The sequence below is a fragment of the Tyto alba genome, unplaced genomic scaffold, assembly GCF_018691265.1.
Source record: "Tyto alba isolate M040663 unplaced genomic scaffold, T.alba_DEE_v4.0 Super-Scaffold_1, whole genome shotgun sequence".
Classification (NCBI taxonomy): Eukaryota; Metazoa; Chordata; class Aves; order Strigiformes; family Tytonidae; genus Tyto; species Tyto alba.
The window spans coordinates 22,750,218-22,777,596 of NW_024881261.1; the positions used below are offsets into that span (position 1 = coordinate 22,750,218).

General features: G+C 39.2%; 1 protein-coding gene across 4 annotated transcripts in view; it reads right to left on the reverse strand.

Annotated features, from left to right (window-relative positions):
• Positions 1-27,379, reverse strand: part of GBF1 (golgi brefeldin A resistant guanine nucleotide exchange factor 1) — a 111,486-nt gene that overhangs the window by 40,606 nt on the left and 43,501 nt on the right. For all 4 annotated transcript variants that reach the window (XM_032982049.2, XM_032982048.2, XM_032982047.2 and 1 more), the window contains exons 4-8: positions 8,029-8,160; positions 2,974-3,092; positions 2,239-2,347; positions 1,818-1,878; positions 54-108 (exon numbers count right to left, since the gene is read on the reverse strand). In XM_032982049.2, coding sequence (XP_032837940.1) covers positions 54-108; positions 1,818-1,878; positions 2,239-2,347; positions 2,974-3,092; positions 8,029-8,160 — 476 coding nt within the window. The remainder of the gene's footprint in view (positions 1-53; positions 109-1,817; positions 1,879-2,238; positions 2,348-2,973; positions 3,093-8,028; positions 8,161-27,379) is intronic.

The window sequence follows — 27,379 nt, forward strand, 5'->3', positions numbered from 1 at the left end:
TGAGCGCAAGCCTGAGACAAGAGCAGAACAGCCAACACAGTGCTGAGTCTTACCTTCTTCATGTTTGTTCCCATGTAGCTTTTAGGCTCTTCTTTGAACTGAGGCAACCTGAAAAACAAAGAACAAGCCAAAATACATAAGCTTTCTTGGGTTAACAAGAAGGGGAAAAAAACAGACTGGTCCTTCCAGTCATGCTGCAGGTACTAGAAAACAAAAATTAGATTTTCCCCAAAAAAGAGAGACACTTTCAGTTTCTTTTCCTGCCCAAATCTGCTCTGGGAAAAAACCTAAGCACAGATGAGAGATGCTCTGCATGCTATTACTGCTAATGGCAATTTTGCTACATTGATTTTCATTGTTAATGGTCATGTAAGTACAGGGTTTTTTCCTTCAATGTATGTTTTCAGCAGTGGACTAATTAGATTGGTTCAAAACAGATTGATGCTGCTAAAAACAGCTGCTGAGCCAGAGTGTCATCCGCACCAGAACTCTTGCAGTTTACCTGTTATTACTAGTCATGGCAACCCTTTTCACTAACTTTGTAGAAACCCCAATAGTTATCCTCTATTCTGCATCATATAAACACAATTGTGGTGCTCAGTGGATCTAAGTTTAAGCTGAATGCTTTGAGCTAAGTGGTCCCTGTTTCAGAAGTCAAGGAGGTAGACTGCTCTTGCCTGTGCTACCAAATGACAAATGCGTACGGCTCTACAACTCCACACACACTGCTCTCCCTTATGTCCCTTTAGTACAGTTCTATCTTTGCTTGCTGAAGGGATAAAATCCTTGCAGCACAGCTTTGGCCATTTCTTCTTCTGGAAAGCAAGATGGCCAAACCACCCTGGCAGTTGCTGTCTTTGCCTTGCTTCTCTATCCCAATGTCCACAGGCACAGATGGTGGTGGTGTAACCAAGCTTTATCAAGAAGGACAGAGAAGAGGATACACAATAAATGTATGAATAAGCACCAAGTAAAATTCATGTATGCATTTGGAGAAAAAGTAATGTAGTCTCTCCTCTTTGGAGAGATTGATTTTGACTCTGCCCCACATTCATACAGTGCACTGCATGACACAGGGTGCACAGAAAAAAAGAACTGAGATCCCACTGGAACTGAGTGTGACAATGAGGAAAAAAAAATATTATGAGAACTGTTTCACAAGCTGTTAGTTTTACTACAATCCTTTCCAACTAAAAGTATTTGTGTATCTGCACATTTCCTTTTTATAATACCCAGAGAAAGTCTATGATTACTTCACTATCTGGAGAAACAGTTTTGAAGTTAAATAACTTACTTGCTTTTAAAAGAAGTAATCTCAATTACCTGAAGAGTGCTGAAAAGGGCAGAACATTTGTCTAAGACATATGATCTCGAGAGTTTAAAATTCTCTTTGATATGCGAGGCCAAAGTCCTCAGCTTGAAATCAACATGTGGCTATTTAACACATTGTCTATTCTCTCTCCTGAAGAGAGCCATATTTTTTAGAGCACTTTCCCCTGCCCCCTCCCCGCCCCTTTTTGGAGTGAAGTTTGCATTCTCTGTCCTCAAACTGGTTCCCTATCCTAAAGCTCTTCATTACTTGGCTGTCCATCTCTCCTCAAATGACACCTTAAACCAGGCAACCTTCCCTACCTCTGTCTCTCTGCAGTCTGACAGGGTCAGCCCAAGAGAAACGTGCCAAATCCTCCATCCCCTTCCACCTCTAAATAATGACCATTTTGGATGATTTTTCTGAAGGCCCTTAAGTGGAAGTGTGGAATCTTTCTGTCCTTAGAGGGCCATCTCGGCAATGCTGAGGCAAACACAAGCAGGTTTACCTTGTGAAGAGCAGCTGCACCATGTCGACCAGAGTGTGCTCTGCAGATTTTCTCAATAACTCTGCGAAGACAAAAACAAATAACACAGGTGTCATTACTCAGTGTGATATTATCAAGAGGCTTCTTCAAGCAGACTCCCCTCCGAGCCTTGTTTACAGAGATTACAGCAAATTTATTAAAACCAGCTCCAACACCGCGTTACTGCAAATGGACATATAATCACAAGGTGGCGCCACAAAGCTGGGGAAAGAGCAGTCAAAAGTTGCACAGTGAACTCCTAACAAATCTTCCAAATAGTTGTACAAAAGACACAATAATATAAAGCTCAGCAGCTTTCCACGGCTGTATGTTCTACAACAGAACTAGTTAATGCTGAGGAAATACGATAATTTCTTAACTGCAGAAGTATGAACAAACCTACCGCTGAGTCTCATTTCAAAGCATATGCGGAAACAGGACTGCATGATCTCACACACAGATTCATTAGTGAGGTGGGCTCCCACTGGAGTGAGCAGCAAGGTCCTCAAAACCTGCAAAGAACATTGCACATATGTCCCATAGTACAATGACATTTGCATGCATTTCCAAGAGAAAGTTGGCTTCCTCCAGGAGGACTGCCATGAGCAGAAAACCTAGTGGTTTTCCAGAAGTCGTTTCAAACTGAACGCTGTGCTCAAGAAGCAGACAGGTTAGGAGACAAGAATGATCTCCCAATCCACTTCTAAGAGAGGCCTGATATGCTGCATGCTACCCAATATTTAAATCCAGTAACTAGCCATCTGCTCAGAAGTACATAGACTGAAGAGGTATATAGTTCATAGGTTTGTCTCTACAAGTAATTTTTCTCAAAAAGAAGCTTGAGAGCTCCATATGCTTAATTTACCTCTCACTAACACAGACCATACACAAGGTAGGATTATCAATACTACCACATTATCAAGCCCTTAATTTAAAAATCATTTCATTTAAGCTTCTAATTATTTTCATTTGGAAAAGCTTTTACCACAGGTATATGAGCCATCTGTTTAAAAATAAAGTCTGCCACTAAGCTCCTACAGAGTCAAAACATTGCTCCCTTCTCTTCATCTCCATGTAACAGGATATGTTCTACAACAGGCAACAACCATTATGGTAATTACCATTTCTCTCCACTTACCTGTAGGATTTTCATCAAGACAACCTCATCGCTTGCATGATCTGTGCCCACAAATCGGGCATGAGTGACAGCATCTGCCATGTTCTCCATTCCCTCCGCTGTGCCCTCATGGCTGGGATCTGAGTAACAGAATAAAAATATATGACAGTGACAGGCCACCTACAGCCTACCACCTCTGTGGGGAGACATCTACACAGAGATACTTTGCTGCCATCTGCTTCATTAATTTGTGTGACTGCAAAAATGAAACTCACCTCCCAGTAACAGAGTTTTTAAAATTGGGAGCTTTTATTAAGAGTCTATTTACATTTTTGAAAAGTTGTAACTTAACAAAAAAAAGAGTTTAAATTCAGTTGTTACTGGCTCTGTATGTTTTTAGATGTTAATCTGTAAGACTGAGTTCTCTTCCCTACAATACAGCACAATCAACTGTTAAAGGCATTCAGTTGCTCCTTGGGAATGAAGAGAAAACTGCTCTTAAACACAAGGAACCTCAAATTTACCCCCATGAGGAGAAAATGCCAAACAGGTTCCACTAGATTGAGAAGGAAAAATTGTCTCTTGTTCTACATCCCTCCCAAGGAATAGGAGCTGGGGAAGGAATGGAGCAGTAGCTTTCCCCAGAGAAAACAGTAGACAGACACAATCACAGTTTAGATATTGGAGTTGCAGGCCTCCCACTTCAATCATTCATCAAGGCTCCTCTCTGTTTCAGTCTTTTGTAGCTACAAACATTGGTGCAGTTGAGAGAATGTTTAGGACAAGAGATTGTTGCTAGTAACTGTATCTTGTGCCACATTACAGTGGCTTCAGAAAAGCTGCTTCTGGCTTTGATTTCATTCTCACTTAAACAATACATCACTGGGCAAGAATCTTGTTACCTTCCTACCTAAACAGTCATTAGGAAAGAAAGGAGACAACCTAAACACTACTTAATACCTCATTAATTGGCAATGGAGCCTCTTGAACTCCAGCAAAAACCAAGCTGACAGAGGAACCAAGCAAGACCTTGTATACTTTGCAGAGAAGCTATGCAGACTGCCTTTTTGACTCCAGTTGTGTTCACACCTAGGAGGGGCTAAGCCCTAGGCATTAAAGCAAGCTGCCCTTATTGTGACCCGAAGAGAGCAGCCTCCACTACGCTGTGGGGATTCTGAGGGGCTGTAGGATAAGAAACTTCTCATAGTTGTACAAAAGAGTAATGGCATCAGCATACTCCGGAATCCCATAAATCTGCACAGGAACAGCACGCACACACACACACAAATCTTGCATAGTTGAGAATGAGTTCCTGTCCCAGGTTGCTAGTCAAACCTTACTGAGCTATCAAGGAGTCTGTTCTAAGACCAGCTGGTCATTTTTACCTGCTTCAGCAGCAGCACTCATCAGGATAACAAACTCTGATACTGGGAAGCATTAGGTAAGAGGCCTGGCTGTCAAAAGCAGTTCTCTGTGTGCCTTCGATAATGGCTTATAATCCAGTTAGAAGCTACCACTCTTCTACCAGAGGCAATAAAATCAGCCATATGTTGGTGCCCCATGAACTCTTATTCACAAATGGAAATAATAGCTCAAACCATCAATGGTGATGTAGGATCATTCTAAATTGCCTCAATTAAACCAAGAAAATACCAGTGGTGTTACAATGCCAGCACTTACGTTAGCATTACTGTTAACCAACCTCAACAACTACAGTGGAAAGCAGCTAAGTGGGCATCAAGAGTAAAAAGCTACTTGCTGCAGAAAAGGCTCCCACAAGCAGAACACTGAAATTTCCTTCACTGTCACCTCTTCCTGTATGTGTGAGTTGCTCTAGGCTTTGGGATACATTTAGTCATAGTCTGTGCAAAAAGAAAACATAAGCAAGTTGTACATATGCTTCTTTAACAGATCTACGACTACTGCTTTGCTCTTCTAGCCCCTACCTTCAACACTAATAAACATATCTCTCTCCCAACACACATCATGCCTGACTACTTCAGCCCTGGCTCCATGGAACAGCTCTACAAATTCGGGTCAATTTATAAAGCCTCTTGAGTTCAATTAAAAGCACAGATATTTCTACTTTGCAGAAACAAGACACAGAAAAGATCAACCTGCTTCTTTCTTCCCTTGTGAGAAAACAGTACAGAAAGATGTGTCAATGCCTGCTCAGAATCACTAACAGAAGTAAGTTTGTGTGAAGCAAAACATCAGTTTAAAAATTGCCACCTACAACTCAAAGATCTGGAGACACCATCTAAATGTATACATTTCATATGGGACATACTCTCACAACAGGGGCACAAAAGAACAAACAGAAAGCAGAAAACCCAGGCTCTCAACCATCAGGGAAATCCAGAAGCCTGCTCAGTAACACCTTTAATAGAACTAAAACAAATCACCAAAGAGACAGAGAAGGTAATGGAGAGAACAAGCTTTAAGCTCCCCAAACAGAAAACCCTCTCACTGGAAGCTGAGCAACAGAGAACTTCAGAAATGGAGCCAGAAGCTGCTGTGGACATGTTATAATAAGCAGAGCACATACCTTTTCTGAGGAAAATTCAAAAAATGACAATTCTGAAATGCAGCCACTAGTCTTCCTATAGCTAAGGTTGAGCTCATCAAAAAGGCTTACAGCTAGCTAGCACAAAACTGCTCAGTAAGTAAATAACTAATCAGAGGGATAAAAATCAATGGGAGTTTAGTATTGTCACACAGTTTTCTTGTACTTTAAAAATTACTATGTAATTTATCAACTCTAACTCTTGAAACAGTAGTACTCATTTCAGAGCAGGGGATAATCTCTGTAAGGCTAACTCTTCCAACTAAAACTCACACAGGGTAGATATCAAGTCATTTATCTATCTGAGCTGGGATTGCATGCTACACTATTAGTGAACTACTGCATCCAACAGTCTCAGAACAGATCTTTGCAACTCAAACTACCAGAAATCAGAATCTCTAAGGCTACTCAAGAATTATTCTTTTCTAACTGGTTCTAAAACATACCCCTCAGCAATAGTGGCCTGAAAAGTAGACAGATAACCACCTGCTGACATGGGACAGCATAAGAAAAACAGTGGGACAGCATGAGGATTAGCAGTGAAATGCTTTGGAAACTGGAAAAGAAAGCTGTTTCAAACAAAGACAACTATTGGTTTTTGACCCAGCACAGACAGCAAAAGGCATCCACTCACAGAACACACACAGCTAACAACACTTCTGAGAAGTGCTGGTTTCACCTGTCAATTATGCAGGCCCAAAATGCACCACAGATATCAACCACACTGAGATTTTCCCACTGTGGTTATGCTAGAGTCCTTCCTTCCTTGTTCCATACAGTTTGAAAGAGATTTGTATATTAAGGACAGTTTTAAGCTTTTCCTATCTTTAGGCAAAGAGTCTTTAGACTACCTTTATTCTTCTATTACAAAGAGAAACATAAGACCAAAAAGCTTTAATTTAACAACACAACCCTAGCCAGATGTTCAACCAGCACCACTAATCCCAGCCTCACTGGTATCTGGAGCAGCACAAAGGACAAGGCTGCTGTGAATGTCACCTGAAGCAGCAATGGAAGTCTCAAATTACAGGTTTTGCTCCACAACAAAAGCCAGGCAGAAGGTCTTTTCCACTGTCTGCTACAAAGACACATGCTCACTAACAGTTACAGGGATGCACCCTTGCTGAGGTGACCTAACTGATATTCTAAATAACAAGTAGCTAGAGAAAGGCCACAAATTCTTAACGACATTTTTTCATGTTTCTGCCTCAAATCAAGTATTTGTCGTCAGATGCCTGTGCAGACATTTGCCTAGACATGTGATACCTGCCTGATGTTCTGATCCCACAAGACCACAAAAGCCCAGAAGAAGAGTCTATCCCTCCTTCTATGTTGAAATGAACGTATTTTGCATTATTGCCTAGTCCTTCAGGGGGATGTATTTTACAGGCTTATTTATTAAGATTTCTTTATTGTCCTATGAAGTGACATCAATATTGCATCATTTTAGTTATTTTTGCCACTTATCTGCAATATTGCCCACTAATTGATGTCTTGAGACAGTAAAATCCCACCAAACTCCTAAATTTTTTTTTTTCCTGCAAGTCCCTATTTTTGCTCATTTTAATTTTGTGTCTTTCCCATGAAAGTAGTCTGTATCTGCATCAAGCTCTTTCTTTATCTTCCCTCATGCTAACACGAAAGAACAAAATATTTATAACAACAGTGCAAAAATTCAACAGTGTTCACTTAAAATGTAAGGGAGGAAAAGAACTAAGAAATCTGAACTCAGGGGGCTGGAAGACAGGTAAAATAGTTTTCACCATGTGACACTACATATAAATAAACATAGATAACAAGTTAAGTAATTCACACTGGTATGATTGGAAAGTACTAACAGAATTTACACAGAAAAATCAAGCACCTCTAACAACACGCTGACGCACTGAAGGCAGACAGAAAGCCAGCTAATGAGTTACTACAAGCCAGCTGAGCCATGGGAACTGACCACATGCACATTATTAGTCTTTCACAAATATAAAGGAGAATGCACACATTTGAAAGTCTGGGCAGTGGCAAAACTGTCTCTGTCGTGACAACTGTGACAAGTGAAGAGTACTGGTACATCACTGGACAGCGTCTGGGACTGGACAAAAAACCAACCTCACTCTAGAGCAGAAATACTAGTCCACAAAACAAAATAAAGTCTACTGTGTTTATGTATAGTACAACACTGTAATCCAAGTTGATATTCTCCCCTCTATGGCCCTTTTGCTCAGATTGCATTAAAAAGCAGTTGGTGGCCACCACTGGCCGGCAGCGGGCCATAAGCACGCACAGCAGACTAGAGGCTTTGGCTCGATTTCCAGCCATTGCTGTAGTGGCATGAAAAGCCAGCAGGTATGACATTAAGAAACTCCAGATGCCTATTTCCCCAGCGTTAAAAACAATTTTCTTATTTCCCCAATCTCCTCATTAAGATTGCAAGCATGTATCCTGGCCAAAGACACTTCTCTAGGAGATACATTTGGCTGGCATTTTGGTAAATCCCAGGAAGCCACATAACATACCTATTAATGCGTATGACAGAAACTTATTCACAGAGGTGAGAGCCAATCCAGTTATGGGGCCTGTAGTGTCTTCAGAACGGATTACTTCCAGGAAAGGCCGAAGAAAGACATTGGGTTCAATTTCAGATAGTTCTGTTAAAATAAAAACAGTTTTAAACAGACATTAAATTAGACTTGATTCATTAGAATTCATTTTCTCTTTAAGAATCTACAGTAAGATTAATCTCAGAGGAAAGAGGCCTGCAATAGCTTAGTTTCAGAAGGCTGGTGGGAAGGTCAGGGTTGCTTTTACATATATATACACACACGTATATTTATATATTTTTAAAAGCAATGATTTGTGAAGTTCACTTTATGATCTTCAAAACAGCCTTCTGGAGCCTTCTAAAACAAATCCTATTGTAAGAACACTATAAACACAACAGTCACTGCTGCCTAAATTCATGCTTTAATTAATTGGCAGATATGGTTGCATTTTCCTAGTACTGCTGGAATTGTGTGATCACATGAACTATATAGACCCTGCCCCACCATTCATCACTTCTGTAACATCCTACTACACATGTAGCCTCATGTTAATTACATGTATAGTACAAATATACAACCAGGTTAAGTTGGATCTCTCACAGCTCTTTGTCTGAATACAAATTGCCTTTCTGCAACACTAGAAGCTTGCTTGACAAAGACAGGGAAAACCCACAATATAAATAAATATAAAAAATCTTTTGTCTTGTTCTCAGAACACCTGTATAAGCCTCTCAACCAAAGAAATAAAAAAGGGCACTCGCTGCTTTGGACAGCAAGTATCCTCTCTAAAGCTGCAATACAAAGTAGAAAATGCACTGAGCTGCTGATCTGGAGAAAGAACAACTAACCAGCTTCCTAAACTTTTCAAGATGATCAATGGAAGCTTTGGGAATGAGAAAAAAAATACAGAAAAGAATAGACAGAACTGGGGAAAAAAAAAAAAAAACAAACCAGAACAAAAAAAACAACCAAACAGTCAAACCCATAAGGAATCAAGATAAGAGGAGTCCTGAGGAGGATTTAGGAAAAAAAGCATTAAAAAGCAGGTGAAGGCAACCACAATACAGCCAGTACACAGGCAAAGAAGAGCGTATTAGAAGTAACTTAGATAACCCTGAGACCAGAAGTATTTTAGTATGAACACTTGGATCAACTTGCTGAAACCTACATTTTATTCCTAATAAAAAGTTAACAAGTCAAATGGCTAATAGTGTCACAGCAACACTGCCATTTATATTCTTGATAATCCAGTATTGCACTTATCTGTCACATGCCTTCTTTGAAGCAAGGGAGAAAAAAGACCGTAATTCCTGAATCCTTAGACAAGCTGCTGCTTTTCTATCTACCAACATAGCTCAATTATTTTACTTAAAAAAAAAAAAAAAATCCAAACCCTCCTGATTCTAAGATAAGTGAAATTCCATTTCATTATCGTTTCTATTGAAAAACCTTAAAGTAAAAAGCCTATCAGAATTCATGTTAACATAACTGTGACAAATTATGGTGAGGAATCAAAGGAGGAAAAATAACGCAGGGGTTTTTGTTTTAAATAATTAAGACCCCTGAGAACAGTATCAAAGGGCAAGTTTGCAGTTTTGCTTTAGTTAACAGCAAATTATAAAAAAGAAACTTTGGGGATCATGTCTTACCTTTCAGCCACCAGTTCAAATCAGGCCAACACCACTAACTTGTGAGAGGTTAAAAGGAACGTGATGATTCAATCTTTTTGGCTTAAGAACAACTCCCTCAATTTGTCAAATAATATCCTGGTGTGACATTACAATTGTGTCACCTCTCAATAGCTCATGGAAATGCAGAGGATCATAAGACATGCTTTCATCAATGCTTATTTAAGTGTGCTTTATAGAACACTTGTCTGGTTACAAGCACTTGAACAACAATAAATATAATAAGACTACAAGGGATCAACACTCAAACTCTTCTTCCCCAAAACTGATCCTTTCTATGGAACAGTCAGCACCTAATAAATCCATCATAATCCTGTCCATTCCTCCAGCCTCCTTCAATCCAGTGAGCCCCAGGATGGAAAAGCTGCACCTTGATTAGTAAGAAAAATGGGACTTCAGCACACATACACAGCTGCACAGGTGGAATGAGATGAAGACAAACTTGCTAGCAGAGGATACATAGGTTACCACACTCTCCATTAATCCATTTTCAGGACAACAAATAGGCATTTTCTTTACAAGAGTGGAGGGAGTTTCATTTTTTTTCTTTCAATTAAAGTTGTGAATCTTGATGTGGTTAAAGATTAGATTCCCCTGCAGTCTAATTGAAATTCCCAACTTACATGAAGATCACAAAATGGCTTGTCATAATTAGGATTTAATTTAGGCACATACTGTTGATTATACAGCAACTCTGGCCAGCTTCCCTGATATTCAGAGACTCTAGCTTTTATGGTAACACAGCATTTTACATTAAGCTCTCTGAAACTGACTGTGTACACTGTAAAACTGTTTCAGACCGGATAGTTGGTGTTGTTATTGAAAATAAAATTTAAAATATACTAAACAAGAAGAGACTATTTTTAGTGCAAGACTTACTCACTAGAGGACTACTTTCTGAAAGATCTAAATTTCAGTAAAACATCAATCACACTGCTAACTGTTTGCATCTGAGGGGTATTCACTTGATTACTACAATGAGTTCTTACCAGCAGCATTTGCCAGCATTGAGGACTTACAGAGGTCACCAGCTCCCTTTTCAAAGCAGAACTCAAATCTTGCTAGTGATGCTTGCTTCAATAGGAAGATCGGGAGCACAGAAAAAACACTCATATTGTAACTATTCTTGCTATGTTGTATCTTGAGGCAGATTACTCTCACTGACTGATCAGTTCAGCATATTAAAGTGGGACTAAGGCTACCTCGAAATTTTTAATCAAGTAAAAATTTTGCACACAGTAAGTCCAAATATCAATCCTTTTAACTCAGTCCTGTTCAGCTCAATGAAGTTGGTTCAGAATCTCTCTCCTCAAAAGGTTTTCATAGTCTTATATACTGAATGCAGCAGTGTCCAGCCCTTTCAGATCAATAACTACAACTGCAGTCTGTGCTATCTTTTACTACCAAAGATCAAGTTTAATCTAGAGCACAGAACAGTAGCAACTGAATAATGCTCTTTTCACAATACTTTGGTAAGGTAGAACCATAGTCTTTAAAGGAAATTGTTCAGCTCAGGAAGTTAAAACTTCATGAAAGAGACACTACATAAAATCTTTATAATTTTTGGCACCTAACTGTAAAAGCAATGCTATGCTCTCCTGAACCTCAGAAAATGCAGTAAAAATCAATTATAACGTCAATACTTCCTTTGCCAAAACGAAGGCTATATAAAGTAAACATTGAATGTTTGGAAGTACATACTTGAACTTTTATAAAAGCTTTCTAAAACAAGCAGCTCTGATTTTTCAACTTTCAGGTTCTTGCTCTTCCAGATTCAGGTTTGGGCATTATAAGTGAGGAAACCATAACCAGTGAGAGACTTGAGAATTGCTGAGAGATGTTTTTCCAAATATATTTCATAGCAAGTGACATTTCTCAGTGTCTGAACTAGAAAACATGGGATGGTTCTCTGCTTAAGTAACTACTTTCAACTCTGGGGAAAAAACAAACAAAAAACCCACCAGGCCTGCAAGCATGACCTCAGCCTAGGGTATTACAAGAGGGAAAACTGAGCAAGTGTCCACAAGCAGATCAAAATTTTACTATGGATTCCTACAAGCAGTCTTCCTTTTCAATCTACTCAAAGCTAGGAAATATTATATTAAAACATTATATAGTCTTACATGAAGAACGTGGGCTGCTTTCGGGAACAGCTGGAAAGCATTTCCCATTCTTTTCACACAGATTCCTTCAACAAAATTTCAGGGAAGCAGACCAGCACCAGCACTACACCCAAAAATGCTCAGCTAGCCCAAAGCGGTGCACAGAGATTGAGAAAAGAAAAAATATCTTAAGCAGAATATCAGAAAGCCAACTCTTCAGGCTGGCAGTTTTAATATGAGGATGGAATTCCTTTGAGACCACAGTGCTTTCCTTCATTCATCCTATGGATTATTTGCGCTTAGACACACATGTCTATAAAGATATTTAAACAACTAATTCATGTTTAAGCACCTAACTCCCCTTTCTCCAATCCCATCCAGCCGTTCTGGCACTTCAGCAAACAAGCTGCATCAGACCTCCGGCGTCCCTTTTCTCCTGAAGTACGGGAGCAGGTCCCCCTCGGAAGAGCTTTCTTATTGTTAGCACACTGTTGGCACATTCCTGATCTAAAATGCTCACATAAGCTGCTTTCTCTGGCAGTTCAACTCTTCACTCCTGAATGACTCTTATCAGGATCGGCTATGCGTTCCGAATCAGAGTAAATGAACAAGAAAAAATTGTTTATGACAAGTTATTTCAACATCATTTGTCCCTAGGACAGGCAACTGCAACCCAAACCACATGACCTGGACTCCTCTTCTGCAGCAGCTGTTGGCCTTTGACGCCCAGCCTTCAGCAAGGCTGTCTCAGTTGTATCCCACGCACCTCTCCAATGCAGACGAGCTTAGACAAGAGCAATGCTTCAAACATGTGCTATTACCTTCCCTGCTTATAGTCTGAACTGTACAATGAACAGGCATTCTCTTTTCTTCTTAAGGTGAGAAAAAGACAGAGATAAGATTGTAACAAAGAAGAAATTCAGCTCTTCAGGACTCCTGCTTAGGAGCTCAATGAGTTTATACCACAGCAAATTGAGGCACCAGCAAGTGCTTCCTGGCTTATCCTCAAAAACACTGCCTTTCCGGCCTCTGTGGCTTTATATGTGCTTTATTCTCAGTTAACGCACCAAATACCAAAACATTTTGTCTTTTCACCCAAGGGCGAGAAGTCCCTGCAGTCTCTCTCAGATAGTTAGAGAAAAATTACATGGAAGAAGGACAAAATTGTACATATTGTGCATATTGGTTCTAGTTCCCTTGGCAAAACTACAATTTCAGCAGCTCTACAGCTGATAAGTGGAGGAGGTGCATGTTTCATCACTCCAAAAACAAATTCTCCAGACTGACTGGAACACATGCCACTCTGCACCTGCAATGAAAGTCATCCTCTGACTTCTTCTAGCTAGGAAGTGTAGTCCAACATTTAACTCCAGTTCACTAGCAGCCAATTAACGTAGGGTAACAAGTGTAAAAATGCTAAGCTAGATGATCCACATTCATTTGTTCCTGAATGTATGTTCCCCACTGCACAGTCCTGGTACATTCAAGTTTTCAAGTGAAAAGAACTCTCTGCTATCTCCCCCTAAGGGGTCTTTGTTGTTGTTTTGGTCTTGTTTTTCTTGCATGGTCTAGACCAGTGCTTGCAACATGGTGTGATGTGTAGCACATTTCTAGAGATTTTCTTATCTGAAATGAGAACAGATTGCTATTTGCATAGTCTGACTTAGCAGCTAATGTGATCAGAGAAATCTTTAGTCCTACTTCCTGAAAATAATAATGGCAATGTCCACGAAACTTGATAAATAGGAAGTCATCAAAAAAGAGTAGCCACCGGATATTCCCTACAGGTTCCACAAAATATCACTGTCTTATCCCAATCTAAGCTCTTAATAGATGAAGAGAACTGGATTCTGACAGCTAGGGAGAAGCTGAGGAGCCAGGAGCCTACATCCTAGTTTCCAGAAAGCATAAATACTTCAAACTATTTTAAAAGCCTGCTGGGATTGCACAACACAGCATACAAGCTCACTTGTATGTGGGGATGTGTGGAAGCAAGCTTTGTATATCTCTGAAATCACTACTTCACTATAATAAGTGTTACCAAAAGCTTTATATATGATAGAAGTAAACACAGGCTCAAAATTAAGGATATTCAAGCCAACAAAGGAGAAGTGAGAATTAACTGCAATCCTTTTCAACATGCCTGTAAAATATACTCTTCAAAGCTAATTCCCTGTGAATTAAAGTGGTCATTCAGGGGCCCAGGCCCACCATATCAAGAGAGAAACAGTGCCATTCACAGCCGCACATGAATGCAAGGCTAGAATTACAAATGCAGTTTGACAGGGGGAACCCAGAGCTGTCAAGCCTGTTCTGTTTGCCTAATTTCATTACAATGGCACAAATGCTTTCATTTGTCACACTCCAGCTTCATGTGTTTATCTCCCTTTCATTAAACATGACTTTAACAAATGATTGTTCCACAGTGCCAAGATCTCCAGTGCCCCTCAGAATTGAGATTTTTATTTTGGGGAAGGATGACAGAATGCATACTGAGCATTTGACTCTTGATATCCTCTGGTCAGAGAGGCATAAATTCAACTGAAAAATTGTCTCCTGTAGGAAATATTTACATCTACCAGCAAAGCAGGAGCACTGGCAGTCCCATCAGTGTTAGCCATGACTTATCAGGGGTTTCATCTGACACCATGCTTCAAATTCAGCTGTTCTGACTGCCCACTAAAAACCCCTGAGCATTTTTTCATAAGCAGGTACTTGCTAGAGTATCTTCAGCCAAAATTACACTGAAAACTCCAGCTATGTATCCACTGTTATTCCGAGCGCTTCTCAGCTAGCTGTAGTATTCTGTTCCAAAGGGAGTGATATTATGGGAAGTAGAAGATACTCACTTCATTTACAAGAAAAACAAAAGCCATCTACCGGATGTATGGAGCTACACAAAGTGCAAGCTTTCATGGTTTTCATCCAGATAGACTTAAAGTACAGACACAACTACCCCTTGATTTTTTAATGCCAGTCATACAGATTGCTGAGTGCAAAAAAAAAAATTAAGTTGTTGGGATAGCAGCTTATTCAAAAGTTGTTTAAATCTGCCCTTATTTCTTAGCACTGAGGAGACAGCAGAGATGGGAATAATTGCATCTTGACAAACTTTTTTCTGAGCTATGGTTGACATGTATTAGTCAAAGGTTATATTCAAAAGGCTCTGCTTCAAAACAAGAAAAGCTCTTACAGTGAATTGAGGGATAATTTGGCATAGCAAGGTTGAAGATCACCAGAAGACCTTGCTATGAATCTTAGAGTATTTCCTGCCACCCTGTGACCTGAATACCTCTGAAAGGACATGACTATTCTGATGAAATGCAACAAATCAATTAAATCTATACAGTAAAAGCCTACTGTATACAAGCTGGTCTCTCATGAGTGTGTTTATTGCCAGTGTGAACAGTAATACCCATGTACCTTTAAGTGTAATTTCAGTACTAATTCATCCTTCTTTTTAGAAACTCTTCTTCCTATGTCATACTAGAGGATGACCACTAGAGCAACACCTGATTATACTAGCATATTTAAGAGAAAGATTAGATTAAGACCCATGGATTGTAAAACTACATACACAAGTTCAGAATTACTTAAATAAATTTTGATCTCCATTACAGAGAGGCTAATTGCTCTCAGGGAAAGGAGATGGGGGAATACAGCTGACCTGAGCCTCTGAAATATTCTGGAATATACAACTACTTTTGTGTCTTTTCTAGACAGATGCAAGCTCTAAACTGTTAGAGCCAATTGTAATCGCACTTAATCCTACTCCAGAAAACCAAACCGCTCAGTAGCTCTACAAAAACTGATTTGAGATCCTACCCCTTTCTGAAGGTTGGTGTTTTTTTTTTTTTTTTCCACATGAGTGGAAGTTACTTAACCCAAACCTCTGAACAACTTCCAGGGAAATCAACCTTCCCATATACCTACAAGGAAGAAGTCCCTCTGTAAGCTAAATCAAAATGAGTTTCATAGGTAACTGGAAAATTAACGTCTATTCTTTAAAAATATTAAACAAAACAAAAACAAAAATCCCATAATAATGAGGTGAGTGAAATGCAGGTAAGCTTCATCTTTTGTCTCCATTTAGAGCCAGCTGAAATTGTTTCAAAAGATTTCTTACACAAAATCAGCACGTACATAACAGCCAGTTCTTGTGATGAACCTGCACCAGCTCTGAACTTCAGAACCCACGGGCACTCCTCTGATCCAGTGACATTCAACTCTAAATGAAATTACTAAACCAAACTAAACAAAGCAAAAAGCAGTCATCCCATGACAAATTCATCTGCCCTTGACCAAATGCTGATAGTTATTGATCTTGCTGCTGTTGTGAATTAGGGCCAGGTTTCCCAAGGTTCCCTCCTAATACAAGAAAGAGAGCATGGCCACTCTAACAAGGCCAACTAGGCTAAATGAAACCTATGGGGAATTGCATTGCACACTGCCAAGTCCAGAGGATGGACTGATCCATCCATCTTACTGACAGCACAAGTTTGATGTATGTCAAGTTTAAGCACTCTTTTTCTTCCCTAAAAGAAATTGGCACGTGTCGAAGGAAGAGCAATTAGGTTGTGACACTCTACAGAACTCTATTCAGTCACTGGACTTGCTTCACTATATTTTATATGTCTTGCATGGTACCAGGCCCAAACTAAGCAGGCAATTTAAAAGCCCAGGAGAAATTAAAACTTCTTCCCTGGTATTTTAAAGCACAGTAATTCTCCACAGCTTTGTGTGACTACCACACTATGAACAGAGCTCTCATTGCAAATTCAGTATGTTGTGAAGAGGAAAGCTTCACAATTTCTAAGAGGCTGGAGAAAAAGATTACAGTTTTATCATCAATTAGCTACCTGGATGTTAGCCTGTTCTGTTTACCCCTTCCTCAAGGGAAGCCCATAAGTGCCAAGGGGAAAAATTAAAAGAAAATTGAAGAACAACAAATCCCAAACAAGCCAAGACATTTCTTGTGCTGCCAGAGAATCTAAAAAGCATCAGTGAGACAGACAAAATTCGAAGAATGAAATGAAGAAAAGCCTGATGGCCCAAGAGGAAAGAGAATCTTTTAATGACAAAAAAAATCTCTCAAAAGCTTAATGTACCTTGCTGTTATGATTTAAACAAATTCTTCTATCCAACCTGAACTAATCTGGGAGACATTGTGCTTCACCATGTTATTACCCGAAAGTAAAATTCCCAAGCACTAATGGCAAAACACAATGGCTCAGAGCTCAAGAACAAACACACTAAGTTACACAGATGCAAAATGGGAGTCTCAGGGAAAGCAGGGTGTGAAACATCATGGGAATATTAGTTTCAAACATACAGGAATGTAAAGAGAACAGAAACAAAAGGGACAAGAGACTGGCCTGATGGCAGTCCATCCAACTGTTGCCTTAAGACACTGCAACAGCAAAAAACATTAAGCAACTTTTTTTTTCCCCCACAGCAATAATAGAAGCAATCAGTATTCCATGTACACACACATACAAGCAGAAACTCAGACTGCCCCCATTAAAGGCAAATCGATTCCTAAAATGATGAAAACAAGTGTATATTATGTTATTCAGAATGAACTGGGGAAATTGATTTCTGCATACTGCTATGTGCTAGAGCAATCTGATGGTACATGAAGGGAAGCAGAAGTCTGAGATTTAACACTTACTTACAGTTTTTGCAACTGAAGAGATCTGTAAATGCAATTCAACTTCAGTGATCACCAGTTAGGATGTATTTTAAGATGGGCATCATGGAAACAATATTACATCAGTCTCCAATCCCATTAAATACATTATTTTGCACGTCCTAGAATCATGCATCAGTTGTAAAACAATAAAATGTCTGTGAAGAGTCAAAATGACCTAAAAATCTATGTGAAGAAATGAATAGATCCCACATTTTCATAAAATGTTAGCTGCCCTTATTGCAGCCAAGAAAGAGGAATACATAAGCAGTTACTTTATCTACTAGTTGAGAGCCTAAGCATACTTAACTATATCTGAATAGGAAGATAGTAATTCAGCCTCCATTAACAAACCCCATTAATTACTAAGGACAAAGCACCATCCCAAAGAAAAGAGAAAAGTTTATTAACAGGTGAGGGTTAATAAGAGAGAGAAAAGTATTTTCTGATTCCTATTCTGCCTGCTTCTCTGCACTCAGAGGATCCATATACTTAAACAGAAATTACATGCATTCAGCAGAAAAAAGATACAGGTAGTTCAGAATGATTCCTCCTCCAAATAGCAAGACTTTGGAGCCATTTGGGGTTTAACCTGAACTAGGTATTCCCCCAGCAAGAGATGACCTTTTGTTGGTGAGGTCCATAACTGGCTTTCTTAAACCAAAACTAGGATTGTTTTAATCATGAAAACTTTCCAAGAACATGTTTTTCTTACAGCCTAGAAGATTAAATACTGTTGATTTTGTTCCACTTGCACTGTCTGAAGATGCTGATGTAACAGAAATTAAAGAATTTTAGTATTTTCAGATTTCACATCATGCTATACCCAGTTCTATAAACTTATCTGGGATGTTAATGCGATTTCCATCAAGAGGTCTAAACAATGCTACAAATCCTACTACTTCAGAATGCACACAAACACAAGCAGTCTATAAATGCAATTATTTCCATGAGGCAACATAACACTCTGAAGCACCAGACGAGTCAAAGCTCCCTTGGCAACACCTTAGGCCAATGATCAGTTGCAATCTGGGACAAAATTTTTCTGCTCACATCCTTAACATTCCAATTTTAGACAAAGGTTTTCAGGACAAGAAGAGTCCATGTGTATACTGACAGTTCATATCTCACCTGAGAAGACTGAAAATACCAAATAAAGATTCAGGTACAGTATGGCTTGACATTAGCAACCCCGTGGTCCTGTTCCCTATGGCATCAGCTTCTCTGAAGTGGTCATTTAACAGATGACAGATAACTGGTATCCAAACAGCAGGCTTGCATAAGGAGTATGAGTAACTGGTATACAGCCACTAGCACTATACCTTAGAAAGAAAATACTCATTACCGTCTCTAAGAAAGTGCCAAATAGATCTGTTTTAGTCTATTGCTAATGCTTTTGATCTAGTACATGCCCATGACAGAACACTAGAGTGCTTCAGAAGCTCAACTGAGTGATCCTGTCCTAACTTTTTAAAGGCCATCACTGACTGCATGCTGTCCAGCAAGAGCTACCTAAAAGTGACAGCACAGCACAAAACTTCAACTCACAGAGATAAACAGGGCTGTTTGTTCAAGTCAGCCCCCCGTTCACACACTTATGTAGGCTTCTTCAACCCCTCTCTCCTTCCCTTAGGGCACAATGCAGCCCAGTGCTCCAACTGGAATACATAACACACACTGAACAGGTCAGTGGACACAACTCTGCTTTAACCTCTCAACCCTAGCATTTCTGCTACCATGACCTCTGGAATCAAATCATTATATTCCAACAGCATTTGTTCCCAAGACCTGGTAAAAAAGCAGAGACAGAAGAATTTCCCTTTCATTTTCAAGCCTAGAGCTATAGAATTTGCTCTGACAGGATACAAGCACATATGCAAATAAACTGAGCATCAGATTGTAGCAAGGTCCTTGATCACAGATAGGTAAATAATACATCTACACTCTCAGCCTCTGCCACTCGTCTCCTCTTCATGCTTACGGACAAGTCACTTCATCTCTGCTTCAATTCCTCATATGAGAAGGGAACACATTTGGCATTTTTAAGTGCTGTACCATTAGATTACCTGGAGATAATCTTAAAAAAGGAGCTCACAGTAATAGCAAACCAATAAAGACTTCCTGCCTTCTCATCCCATGTCTCCCCAAACCCAAAAGTTAACTAAGACTCTTGGTGAAGAAAGCTATTTTTCAAGTTCATATTTACGTTAGGAAAAAATGACAAGCACTGTATAATACAAGTTAAGATCAAAATAATCTTTATAATCTAATCACACAGAATACCAGTAGTTCAGTTTGTGAACATACATACTGGAGGCACATCTAGAAACAACTTGACAGTGCTTGGCCAATCACTTTTGGAGTGTCAGTGTTAAGGAACTTTAATAAAAAAAAAAGCAACCTAATTTTCAGAGGAGTTAATGAATGAGGGGAAGAAAACATATATAATTTTCTGAAAAGCAGCAGTTAAACAGCTAGTAAATTCTCACGGCCTTGTCAGAATGAAACAACTTGACACAGAGCAGCATTTTGTTCAGCTTTGAGGCCAGTGCTTAAAACCAGAAAGTAACTCTAGGTAACAGAAGGACTTCGAGTGCCCTTCCAAAAACTTGGGATGAAATTCCAAAGCTCTGGGAGAGCAAGGCGAGCACCTGTTTTCCTGAACAGTTGATTTTTTTTTTTTTTTTATGCTGCATACTTTACACAGAAGCTGTATTATTCTGGAGAAGCTACATTCCAGCCAAAAGTGCACAGTTAATGTTTTTTGCAGCCCCCAGCCTCTAGTGATGGATGACCATTTTATAATGAAATACTTTATGCTCAATCAACTTACAAATAACGGATGTTTTATCACACTGAATTAAAAAGAATGTGGGTTTTTAAAAGAAAAAAAAAAAAGGCAGACAAGAAGATCAGTGATGAGCAGAAGCAAAAGTCATTCCTGTTAAGAGTGTTTAGAAAAAAAAAAATCCAACTGATGATTAACTCTTTCACTGCTCTCCAAGAACAAGTGGAAATGATGCACATGCTAGTATTTGTTCTGAAAACACCTACACGTAAATCCTGGTCCAGACTATTGATACATGAGAATATAAGGCTTCTACGAAAAGGTTTTGGTCCTTAACATCTCAATTAGGTTTCCTAAAAGCTAAGGCTACTAACTAGGCACTGTCTGAAGATAAGTCCTTCAAAATACTTTAATCTCTCATGCCCATTCAGCATTACAAAAATCATTCCTCAGACATTTCTTAATCAGCTGTGGGGTTTTCTCCTCCAAGAACTGATTCCACCTGTCAATGCTGAATGATAAAGCAGAGAAGTAAATGCCCTGCACTCAGACTATTGCAATTTCTAGATCAAGTTTTAGAGTCAAACATCCAAATTCAACTGATAATCTTATTCAAGACTCAGTGCTTGCTGTTATACCATAACTGTTACTGTTGTTACACACTACAGGTCAAGAAACCCCAGAGCTTACAGGGCCATATTTGAATCAACACTAGCCCTTGAAAAAGTCTACAGGAGAAGCACTCACTGTGCCTTTTCTCCCAAATAGCATATGAAAAAGTCTCTAATATAGTCCAAACATACCATAATGTCTCTTCATTCTCATATTACCATATACTTTTAGGAAAAGAGTCTCTTCTAATAGGAATAAATCAATGGAAGAATGCAGAAGAGTATGAGATGCAGTGGACCCAAGCTGCAACAAGGGAAATGCACACTTAAGATATTGTGAAAGACATTTTCTATGGAAGAGTGGTCAAACACTGGAACAGTTTGCCCAGAGAAGCTGTGGGAGCTCCATCCCTGGAGATATTTAGAATTCAGCTGGCTGTAACCCTGAACACAATCTCACTCCCAAGATGGTCCTGCTTTCAGCAGGGGATTGGAGCAGATGATCTCCAGAGGTCTCTTCCTAGCTAAATTATTTCAATTGTGACTTGTGCTTACCAAAAATAGAAAAAATCCTCTGTCATTGTACATTATGAATGTAGCCACTCTAACATTCACGAAGTGAAGAGTTTCCCTTCCCAGATCTTCTAGTGGCTAGTAGCAGCAATAATTAAATACAAAGCAGGAGCTCATTCCAGAACAATCCCTAGAAAACATTAATGATTTTCTAAATCAGTCTTCTAAACAGAAGCTGCAGACTCATGCTGTGACTGAACTGAAAAAAGAACAAGAACAAAACCAACAAAAAACCCCACAGTTTACCAAATTTCTGGACTTCCAGAAAACTAGAAGAAATAGAGCATGTTGCTCCTGTCTTCTCTTAAAAAGATACGGCATCTGCTGCAGATATTAAGGTCATCAAACAAGCAGTACCTTGGTCCTGAGTCACAACTTCAGATCTAGAACAATTCCCCCAGTCACACAGCAGCTACCTCAAGCTCCACCAAGTTCAGAGTTAATTTACGGAGCCTTCACACTACTGTTTGAAGCACTGCAAATACTAATGAGTCCAAGATTTTAGTCACAAAATCAATTCTCCTCTCCATTGCTCAGCTGAAGGCTGGTACTCAATGAATCAGACCAAAGGGAGAATAGAGTTTCCAGCACCTGCTTCAGCTTTTAAGTTTCCAGTTGAAACTGCTGTGATCTGGCAGCAGGCAGTCTGAAGACGTCATTTTCCTGCTCTGTGAAGGACTGAATCACAGCACAAAAAGAATCCAAATACAGAAATGAGTGAAAAGAGCAGCAGCAGGCAAAGGAAGCCACAATATAACTTAATACAGCGAAAGAGAAAGAGCAGCTGAAGACAGTGCGCTACAAAGTACCATGTCCCCCTCTGCAACTGAGTATCTAATTCACCCTCTGCCTCATGAGAAATACTATGGGCAGTGCTGAGTATGCATTATTTTCTACATTTGTGATAACGCTCTTTCAAAGAACGGTGTAAAATATGCCGCAACACTGTTGTATGATTTCAAATCACTTTATTACTAGACATTATAATCTAGAAACATAAAATACATTCTCTCTTGAAAGGAAACTCAGCAGGTTCATTTTATATCAACATGCTGATAGGAAGCTTCCTTCTTTTACATAAGAACATACTGATAACTCAAAAATATAATTCAAGACATGCTTTTCTCATGCAGAGAAATAAACATATTTATTCCTCATTATAATAGGTCTCTTAGCAAGTAGTTGCAAAACTGAAACAAGAATATACCTACCTACAAGCATATTACTTCCATAGACAGGAAAGAAACCCTCACTTTTAGCACAAGTCAGACTTTTTTTTTTTTTCTAAAAAAAAAAAAAAAAAAAAAAAAAAAGGCGAAAAAGCACACACCCTTTGGCCCTGGTCAGTACAGCATCTGTACCATCTCCCTTAAGAATGTTAATTTAAGCCTAGGAGTTAGGATGGCAAAACTCCTAAGATGAATGTAGCTTTATTGGGGTAAGAACCTTTGCAGAAGTATGGTACGTAAACTGCACCTACAGACTACTGTCAGCAGTTCAACTTCAGTTTAGATATGTCACTCTTATAGGGCAAAACTGGAGGGGTGCAGGGATTGTATAACAAGTTTGCAAAAATGCAAGTGTCTGTTTTAAAGTAACTTAACAAAAAAAAAAAATCTCTTGCATATATCCCAGCAACACCCAACCTTATTTAATCTTATTCCCTTTCCCAATATGACCATTAAGATCTAATTCTTCCAGCTTCCAAGCCTTCCTTGGCCACAGAAACTGCTTACTTTTTTCCCAAATTTCCCAAAATGCTGCAGAGGAAGAAAGAATAGTGGAGAAAGGGTTAACCCACAGCTGGGTGAAAGTTTCCCTGGAAAATTGGAACACATGCTGTGGCTGTTACTAAATTTCACACTGGTTCTGTTGAGTACAAACATCCACAACTGTGTGCATTTGAGAGAGTTGGAGAAAAAGAAATGCTCCTTATATATTAGCTTCACCTGCTAGGTTCCTTCAAATGGATAATGACATGCTCTAGGGAACAGCAGAATCCTTCAGATTCACTTCACATTTCAAGCAGAGAAGAAATGCCAATGCGTGTGTGTGTGTGGGGATAAAAATGGAAGGAAGTAGTCCTTTCCTTACCTTCCCCGCTCCCACATTTTTTGGAACATACTGGAAAGCCAAGCCTATGGTTTGGCAGAGTTGATTCCGCTGTTTAAGACTAGACGTGTCAGCACAGAAGTCACCTGAGCTGACACTGAAGACATCTGTGCTATCCGAGTACATTAGAAGAGGAATTGTACAGAGTGAATAGTGAAGAGTGTGTGTGTGCACACACATGCACATGGATTTTAAAGATCAACCAATTATGTTTTAAATAAACAGGCAGCACACAGCTGGTCAGAGATAACTACACAGCGGAGATTAAGAACTGCCAAGATCAAGCAGCACGGAACCACAGAAAGGTTGGGATTGGAAGGGGTCTTTGGAAGTCACCTACTCCAACCTCCTGTTCATGCAAAGGATTGCTCTGGAGTTATATCAGGTTGCTCAAGGCCTTGTTTGGTCAAACTTTAAAAGTCTCCATGGATGGAGATTTCACTCTCTCTTCCCATGTCCCAGTATTTAACTCTGTCTAGAAAGAACTTCTCCCTGTGCCCAACTGGAATTTCTCCTGTTCGAAATTCATGACTAGGGATCTCTTGGCCACTCTGAGAAGACATGGATCTGTCTTTTCTGTGATCCTCCTGCAGGTAGTGGAAGATTGCAATTAGGTCCTCCTCAGCCTTTTCCAGACTAAATAAACATACATATTTATAGAAGACTACAGCTATGGGGCTGTGTTTGAAAGCAGGGGATTGAAAAAGGAACAAGCAAAGCAGACTGCAATCCTCTGGAGTCAACAGTGGAAAAAATACAGTATTTCATGATGTGGATGATTGTCACAGAAGTTTTAATTGGTTAAGCACACTACAGCCAGAAAACCACTTCTTAAGCTTCAGAAATGATAGGCTACGATTATTCTGTTTGTTCATAAAGAAAATTGTGAGTGGGGAAAAATGGCATACTGCTTTCATCCACATTGGTATGAAGACTAGCAAACTGAGAACTATTGTACTGGAGAGTCAGATCAGTGTTTTGGGGAATACTTCCACATCTGGAGAAAGTCTGGCAGACCGCATGGACAAAATCAACAATATTTGTACCTGTAATAGGGGGTCTTATTCTAACCATAGACTGTTCTGATAGAGAATGACAGAAAAAGCATTTTAAAAAGAAAAAAGGGAAAAATTAAAAGATTTATTTCACTGAAAGGAGAAATCTCAAGAGAGGTTATCAATGCTAAAAGACAGGTACAGAGAGGTTGGCATTTATACTTATCCTCCCTAGATAATTAGTAATTAACAGTAGGTTAAATATACAATAACACTTCCTTCTACTCAAAACATTTTTTTACCAAACTACACAGGGAGAAGCAGAAAGCTGGCAGACAAAATATCTAAAGCAGAAGTAGACATATGATTACTGTCACCTCCAAGATGTCCAACACTGTGCCAGGTAGGGACAGAGAACTTCTGCTCTGCCCTTCTCAAAAGGGGATTATTATGTGTCCATATTTAAAAAGAATACAGGTGGGGAAGACCTTGATTAACTATACCAGTCTATCTGTTTTACTTCCTCTATTTCTCAAATGCCCACAAAGTTCTGCTCAAGTACATAAGGACTGTTTTCTAGCCATGCTTCTTTGACAGGAGCTAGTAAATGCAGGTGAGTAGATTACAGTAAATCACTGCTTCAGTTTTCACTATCCATTTCACCACATAAACTAACTTAAAAGGTTACAAAAGACCCTCAAAGCCAAGTATTAATCATTTGCTCTCACCATGGCTACCTAACAGACTTTCCAGCTGACCTTAAGGTCCTACTCTCACACTCCGAATTCTCATTAATGGACATACCAACTTAAAAAAAAAAAGCCCCACAAAAAACCCCCAGAAAAACAAAACCAAACACAATAAAAACAAAACAAAACAAAAACAAAAGGAAGATCCCTCTTTCCCCAGTGTCCTCATCCAATGAAACTAACCAAGACTGCAAGTGAAATAGACATGATTCATCCCTAAATCACATCACATGAAAGTAAAAGCACCCTGTGAGTTTATTTTCTTTATCCGCATTGCAATCAGGTGTTCATTTATATTCTTCTACATCCACTGACAGTGACTTGTACTTCCTGTCCCAGCTAGCTACCACAGTGCTCACACAAACAATATATACTTGCAGCTGATCTCTGAATTTCAAAGATTACAGAACTGTAGTTAGCTACAGACGCTAAGGAGACATTTGTCTCTGTCTCAGAGAGAAGGGCCACCTAGAATCTGGTATTGTTCTGTATTGACTATTGTTAGATATTGGCTAAGGAACTGATAAAACGATTTCTTTAAAAAAAAACTAAGAAATTAAAATTGGTTTCCACACACCATGAAAAATGAACACCTTAAAAGACCTCTAAGTGCCAATCACAAAATTGATTATAACCAGGGCACAGCAGAAGTTTAGATTCAGGGGCGTGGGTGGGTAACCTCCAATAATTCACAATATCTTGTTGTGCAGTCCCCATCCCTGGAGGTATTAAACAGCTGCTGGAGCATGGTCCTGAGCAACCAGCTCTGGGTGGCCCTGATTAAATAGGGGAGTTGGACCAGATGACCTCCAGAGCTCCCTTCCAACCTCAGCCATTCTATGATTCTTACAACTCTCCTTGACAGCCATGCTACTGAAAATGTTTCATAAGGGCTCAGCTCCATAAAGAATCCTGTGATTACCAAGAGCTTAGTTTTCTGCTAAGGATTTCTATCCTTTAGATTTATGGAGGACCACTTGAAAAAATGAATCTTCAACGATGCAAAACTGAAACTATTTTAAATAACTCTAAAATTAATTATCAAATATCTCATGACTTAAAGGTCTTATTCATGGCTTACGATGCTTGAGGCCATCAAAATCAGAAACAGACTGGAGAACTTACTCAGCTGTCCTTTTTAAGGTACCTCATATAATATGCAAGGGAAGGGGGCAAATTACCTAATAGTGTTTCAGATTCTACAGTCTTTATTCTTTCACTTATATTCACGAATGATGATTGGTGTGACTGCCTAGTGAGACAGACTTCAGAAGAGCTTAGAAACTGACCTATAATTCAAGATACCGACATTTCTATATATAACTATGCCACCTGGGAAAGTTCCTAAAGTGTGTTTGATTTGGGGTGTGGTTCTTTTTAATTTCAGGCCCTCTTAGGGGTAACTCTTAGAAGGGAAAAAGATGGAAATTATCTTAACTTTGAAATTAGCTTTTGTACCACTTCAACATTTTCCTCCTTCAGTAACTATTATCTCATGGGAAGCAGTCACTTATATTTCCCAGTTCTTCTTGAAACTATAAACAGCAGCCTTGCTTATAAAGAAGCCAAGTTCTTCAGACTATTAAAACAAAACAAAAACTGTAGTTTTCCACTTTGCTTTATTCTAAATCCTTTTATTCGAAATGCCATACATCATTTATTAGCTGATTTTACAGGCATTTATTTACTTTAGAAAGTTATTGGTGGGGAGCATTTAAGAAAAATCAAATCCTCACATTTTACTTGTTACTATACAAATTAATGTATGTTGACATTCTAACGGAATTCAGCTGAGCATTACATCTGCCCTAACTGTACTAGTAAGTGATCATCACTAAGCCATGCTGTCACCCATTGCATAGTCAATGCCGCATTTCACAAAGAAAACAAAACAACGCACAACCATATTTCTGCTTCACTATATTCTAAACAGCTCCTACAACCACCGAATAAACATCAGCATATACAAATGTGCATTATTTGGACAGCAAGCAACTAGGACAAAACAAAACACTTT